General features: G+C 36.3%; 1 protein-coding gene across 1 annotated transcript in view; it reads right to left on the reverse strand.

Moving 5' to 3' along the window:
- Nucleotides 1-1579: 1579 nt before the first annotated feature.
- The window catches only part of LOC136836085 (melanopsin-like), a 15738-nt gene continuing 10431 nt past the window's right edge, over nt 1580-6886 (reverse strand). The window contains 3 exon segments of the mRNA XM_067100032.1: nt 1580-4199; nt 5030-5927; nt 6460-6640. Of these exon segments, the coding sequence (XP_066956133.1) occupies nt 4047-4199; nt 5030-5927; nt 6460-6640 (1232 nt within the window). The 3' untranslated portion in view covers nt 1580-4046.

The raw sequence follows: 6886 nt of genomic DNA on the forward strand, positions 1-6886 counted from the left end.
AGATGCAGGAAAGTACGAAAAGTAAAATACGATTTCGATTCAGAATAATTCTGAGATAAGAAAAAATGTCATTTCTATCAACACTGATTTTGAGATAAAGAAAAAAAATATAATTTCTATCAAAACTAATTTTGAGATAAAGGAAAATATAATTTATATCAAAGCTAATCTTGGGATAAATGAAAATATAATTTCGATTAAAACTAATTGCGCAAAGGTCGTTTTTACAAACGTATCTCCGAAGTTCAATATGAAAATTAAGATGAATACATAGGTCAAGAGAAAATTAACTATTTTTAAGCTCGTTATTAGATCACATAAATACTTTGAATAACAAAGACACTCATTATTCATGCAGCAATGCGCATGACCATTCTCATACACGCACGTATACATACGACATTCATACATATGCAGAACAATGCATACACGTAACATACTCTATATTCACACAAAAGTTTATTTACAAGCGTATGGTTAAGAAGTTTTAGCACGTTTGTACACATGTAGATGTTTAGAGTCCTAGTTTTTCTGTTCCAATATATATATATATATATATATATATATATATATATATATATATATATATATATATATATATATATATATATATATATATATATATATTGTATATATATATATATGTGTATATATATACTGACTTAACTTCGAAATATATAAGTACCTGTACATTTTTCAAAGACTTCCCTCGGCCTGGATGTCCGGGGAGTTCGATATCTATCCTAAGCTTGAGTTATAATTTGACGTATTCCCTTTTGCAAAAGTAAGATTATCACCACCTACTGTTTTCTCAAGTTCCAAATCGGAAAGTCAAAATCAGAATTAAAATTAATTTCATGCATTACAAAGTCGCCAGTCATATGTAAATCCTTTTCCCTTTCGTAAGAATCAAGTTTTATGTTCCAGAGATCTGGTATGGTTAAGTTGATTTCAATTTTCAAATTATTTCAAAAGAATTCCTTGCTTTGCGAAGCCCTACAGGCATAATAAGACGCCAGTCATGAATATGTAGATGCGATAGATTGTCTGAACGAAATATATAAATATGATCCATTTTTTTGCGATGGAAAAGAGATAAGTCTGAAATGAAGTTAATTATGAAGGTATAAGAAATTAATTAACATATTATGGTCAAAATTTGTAAGATGAGACAGGGATAAATAAATGTGACAAGTGAAATCTTTCGAAAGGTATTCGAAAGTAATTATCAATTAAAAAATCGAAGCAAACAAACAGTATGGTATTTAATACCTTACTTCATATCACCATTTTCACGCGTTAAACTGCTGTTCATTTATCTACAAATATCATAGTAATCAAATGCAGACTGATATTTAATACCTTAAGTTCTTATATCAACAATCCCCATATCAAATTTCTCTCCAATTTTCTTTGTACGTTCTTATCAATACAATAGTTACCTACTGTACTATACATTTCAGGGACCACGAGTAATCGTTTTTCTCAAATATCTTTCAAATTAATGATTTGATCGAAATGGTGCTTTGACACAGTGTACAAGACACCGCCAGCTAATTTTTGGTAATATAATGCATTGTCAAATGGTTTTAATTAAGGCGTTTACTCTTGACTTTTAAAGGAAAAGTTGCATGAGTCAGCAGGACTATTCTACGCAATCGAACGCCCGCTATCCCCCATAGACAGGAAAGGTGGGAGGGAGATGGGGAGGCCAGGAAAGTGGGTTGAGGGAGGGCTGAGGAGGGGAAGGGAGAGGGAGGGACAGGATGGGGATAAAGGACTTTCGAATGCATAGTTTGGCGATGCTTGGCAACACCATGTAAGTCAAGAGTAAACGCCTTAACTAAAACCATTTGACAATCCACTTAGCAAAAAATTAGCGGGAGGTGTCTCGTACACTGTGTCAAAGTAGCATTTCGATCAAATAATTAGTTTGAAAGATATTTGAGAAATAAACGATGACTCACGGTCCCTGAAATGGATAGTAAACCCAACCACAGTACTCAACATATAAACTTTCTTCCAAGTTTACGTTAGACACCGAAAAAAAAAATATTTACACCCGTTGCCTGGTCACATCCGGAATACAACGAAAGGAATCCCGGCCCCTGCAAATTGCAGGTTTTAACTTCTTCATTTTTATTATTTGTCTATCAAACACACTCGCTAAAAGTTCTTGAGTGCTATGTCAAATACATTTGTTTACTTCAGGTGTGGCTGACAACACCACAAAGCCTGGTGTAGAATCGACAATTTTTCGATGATGACATATACAGAGGCGTAGATTCTATTGTTAAAGAGATACGTTAAGTTTATTTTAGTGGTGATATGTTGTATTTATAATCTATGATTGGTTTGTTTATTTTTTTAGAAAGGGGGATTGTATGTGTGTGTCTATATATATATACATATATATATGTATATATATGTACATATATTTATACATATATTAGTCTCTGTTGTTAATTATGGAATCATAAGAATCTTTATAGAGAATGCCAGGTCAGAAAAGTACCTAATTAATGCATCATTTTTAAGACTCTGCACATGAAAAAATGGCATCATCCAACAATTTTGAAGGCATCAAAAGATAAATAAATCAATAAATAAAAAATACACGAATAACTAGATAAAATAAAAAAAAATAGAGGGGTTTCAGAAGCACAAAGACAGGAATGCACCCCACAACTAAATAAATGTCACAAAGGCGACATTGAAGATGGGATTAAAAGACAGGCAACGGTAAAAATGTAGTAGATAGATGGATCGATAAGTAAATAAATAAAATAAATAAATAAATAAATAAATAAATAAATAAATAAATAAATAAATAAGTAACTAAGTGGGGGTTTGATTGTTAGATTAAGCTACTGATAATGACCAATATAAACATGAAAAATAAACTATCATGACGGAATATATTTAAAAGGTCGCATGAAGAGTTCAGTGGGAATTATTTTTCTACCTATTTTGATGCACTTTCCTCCAATCGAAAATTTATTCAAGCAACAGGTTCAAGTACAGTGGAATAAAAGATACGTTATATTAAAATTGGTTTTACAATGAATAAATCAAAGGAAAACACGAATTGTTTGAAGAAAAAATTCCTCTTAAAGTAGATTTACAACGAAGAAAACAAAGGCAAAACACGAATTATTTTGAAATAAATCATCTTGTAGTAGTTTTACAATGACGAAACGAATGGAAAGAACGAATTATTGGGGAAAAAATTCCTGTTAAAGTAGATTTACAATGACGAAATGAATGGAAAAAAGGAATTATTGGGTGAACGTCCTTTTAAAATAGATTTACAATGATGAAACCAAGGGAAAAAAACGAATTAGTGGGGAAAAATCCTTTTAAAGTAGTTTTACAATGAAGAAACCAACGGGAAAAAACGAATTATTGGGAAAAAATTCCTTTTAAAGTAGATTTACAATGAAGAAATCAACGGGGAAAAACGATTTATTGGAAAAAATTCGTCTTAAAGTATTTTTACAATGAAGAAACCAACGGAAAAAAGAATTGTTGGGAAAAAATCCTCTTAAAGTGGTTTTACAATGCAGAAACCAACTTGGAAAAAAAATCCTTTAAAACGCGACGATGACGTCTTTCTCAAAATTTCCAAAAAAAAAAAAAAAATTACCAAAACGTTCCCCTCCATTTCCACCACACCACCACTGATAAACAAATATTTCTGCAACCTTGAAAAAAAAAAGTTCCTCAGGCATCAACGTACTGATGGAGGTTTCCTCTGAGGCACACAAAAACGTTCCAGATCTCCACCACTGGAAAACAAATGTCTCCTTAACATTGAAAAAAAAAACGTCCCTCAGACATCAATATACTGATGGGGGTTCCCTCTGAGACACACAAAAACGTTCCTCAGACATCCAGGTACTGATGGAGGTTTCCTCTGAGGCACACAAAACGTCCCTCAGACATCCATATGCTGATGGAGGTTCGTTCCCTCTGAGACACACAAAAACGTTCCTCAGACATCCAGGTACTGATGAAGGTTTCCTCTGAGGCACACAAAAACGTCCTCAAACATCCATATACTGATGGAGGTTCCCTCTGAGGCACACGTGGATAGTCGAGGACCTCCTTCTGTTGTTCATGGTGGCTACTGTGACCGTCTGGGCCAGGTCCCCGGCGGCGCACTGGCAACAGTTCGAGTGGCGATGAGGCCTAGAACCCTGTTTTGGGAAGATTCAATGGAAGATTACTGCCAGGTCTGGTATTAATTTCACTTAGAATATATTATTTCCACTTAGAATATACCATTTCCATTTAGAATATATATATTTTTTATCTAGTATAAATTATTTCCACTTAGAATATACCATTTCCATTTATTTTTGTTCACTTACGATACAATTTTCCACTCAGAATATGCCTTTCAACAGAAATCGGCAGAGTACAAGTTAAGAAACGTTCAACCCCTTGCAAAATTTTATCCATTTATCTTGAAACTGAAGCAGACACTAAGTGTACTTTATAAATTTATAGTATATAATATGTATATGTATATATACACACACATATATATATGTATATATATATATATATATAGTATATATATATATATATATATATATATATATATATATATATATATATATATATATATATATATATATATATATATATATATATATATATATATATATATATATATATATATATATATATATATATATATATGTGTGTGTGTGTGTCTCAGTAACTAATCGCTACTTGGAAGTCTTAGCCCAATGATAAATAATATTGCCATAATAAATTTTCAGCACAAATACTAACCAAATATATAAAACGAACAGTAAATACAAACTTGTCGTTTTTTCAGCCTGATGATGAGGTTTTATACCTCGAAAGCTCGTATAATAAAGAATGTTCTTCCTGGTCTTGGCAATATTATTTATCATTAAGCTATGTATATGTATCTATATATACATATATATATATTCCCCAGCCAACAAAATTTGCCTCTTAATGAGAAAAAGGCCGTGCTGGAACGTCAACTTACGTTAATCTTGGACATCGACAGCCGAGGACTTCTGGAGCAGTTGGTGGAGAAGGAAGTTCGTCGGTAGGGGCCAGGAGATGCCGTGCCCACCGAGCTGTTCCCTGAATCCCTCCGGAGGGGCAGGGACGGGGCGAGGAGGGCAACGTGGTCCCAGGTATCTGGTCCCGTTTGTTCAAGAACGCAATTAGGCGCAGTGGTGGGCATGAGGCCCCCGCCCCCGCCTAAGTAAGTCTGCCTTATGCTCCTCTGCTGCCGGCGGTCATACCTCTCGAGGGAGGACTCGGAGCAGAAGAGCGCGGAGCGGAGGAACCTCCTCTTCTCCCTGTGGTAGGAAACGTAGGTGACGAGGTGGGCGGGGATGATGCGGTCGTCGTGTCTCAGCAGATCCGGCTCGGAGAGATTGGCGTTGTCCCCCTTCGCCAGGTTCATGATGTCCGGAGACGTGAGGTAGGACAGCGACTCCCCCGTCGAGAGCCCCGCCAGCATGGAGTCCCCCGCCCTCCCCCCACCTGCGATCCCAGCGGCGTCGGAGTGCCAGTGCCTTCTGGGCGAGTCCACCGGAAGCGCGATGACGGAGTTGACGGAGACGTGCCGAGGTCCCGCCGTGGAATGCTTGTAGTGCATCTGCTGCTGCGTCGTGGCGACGCTCGAGAACAGGTGTTGCAGGGACGACCGGAAGTGCGGGTGGCTCATTCCGTACACGATCGGGTTGTAGATGACGGAGGCTTTGGCGAAGAGAGCCGGCAGAGTCGTGACCCACGGCGTCAGGAGTCTGACGTCGCCGAACTGGCCTATGAGGCTGACGGTGGCGTAGGGACTCCAGCTGATGATGAACAGCAGGATGAGAGTCAGCACCATCTGGGCAGTGCGTAGGTCGTTTCGACGAGCTGGTGCTGACCTGGGGAGGACGTAGATATAAGCAGTTTTATTTAATCGGTAGAAAAAATGGAATATAAAGAAATAGAGCTAAGTTATATATTGGTTTGCAACTTGAAACTAATTTTCAAACAAAGTGATGTACACTAACACTAGCAGTAATTTGTGCAGGATAGTTTTTTTTTTTTTAGATTTGTATGTTTTCGTGAAAACAAACTTTAAGGAGCCATTAGAAATTTACACGGAAATATCTTTATTAAAAGTTTATGTATATACATGTGAAGACAAATCATGAGTCAGTATTGACTTTAAGTAGACATTTCAATAACACTGATACATCATGGCCTCTCTCCTCATATTTACCAAAATATACAAAAATTATTTCCATATACATTTGCAAACTCACTACAAAACCTGAAAACGATTCAGAGATCTTAAATTACACACGACCAAAAACTTAGCAGCCCTGAGAGGCTCTCTTCATGAATAGGACCAAGAAACTGAAAGAAATACAAAGAAAAAATAAACAGACTGGGCTCTATCTCCTTGCTCACCTTGGCAGAGCTCTTGACATCAATATTCTCGAGTGCTTGAACAGGGCGAAGAGGATGTAAGAGTAACAGAACATGATTGCTGCAACGGGAAACACGAAGCCTCCCACGAGCAGGTAGATATAGTAAGCCCTGTTGCCGGGGTCCTGAGATATGTAGTCCCAGGAACAGGACGTCAAGAGTCCTGCAGTTTGGGAGGAAATACACTTTGTGGATTTACAAAGAATGTATATTAACCTTTGCTGATTCAGGGATATCCTGAGTAATTCAAATTGAATGGAGTTTATGTTGATTTTATTTCTGTTTCAAAGGGTATTAAAGTTACAGGATGCAATTTGGTAGAAAATAAAATTTGTGGATTTACAAAGAATGTATATTAACTTTTGCTGCATTAGGTATACCCTGATTGTTCAAACTGAATGGATATATA

The sequence above is a fragment of the Macrobrachium rosenbergii genome, chromosome 56, assembly GCF_040412425.1.
Source record: "Macrobrachium rosenbergii isolate ZJJX-2024 chromosome 56, ASM4041242v1, whole genome shotgun sequence".
In the NCBI taxonomy this organism is placed as follows: domain Eukaryota; kingdom Metazoa; phylum Arthropoda; class Malacostraca; order Decapoda; family Palaemonidae; genus Macrobrachium; species Macrobrachium rosenbergii.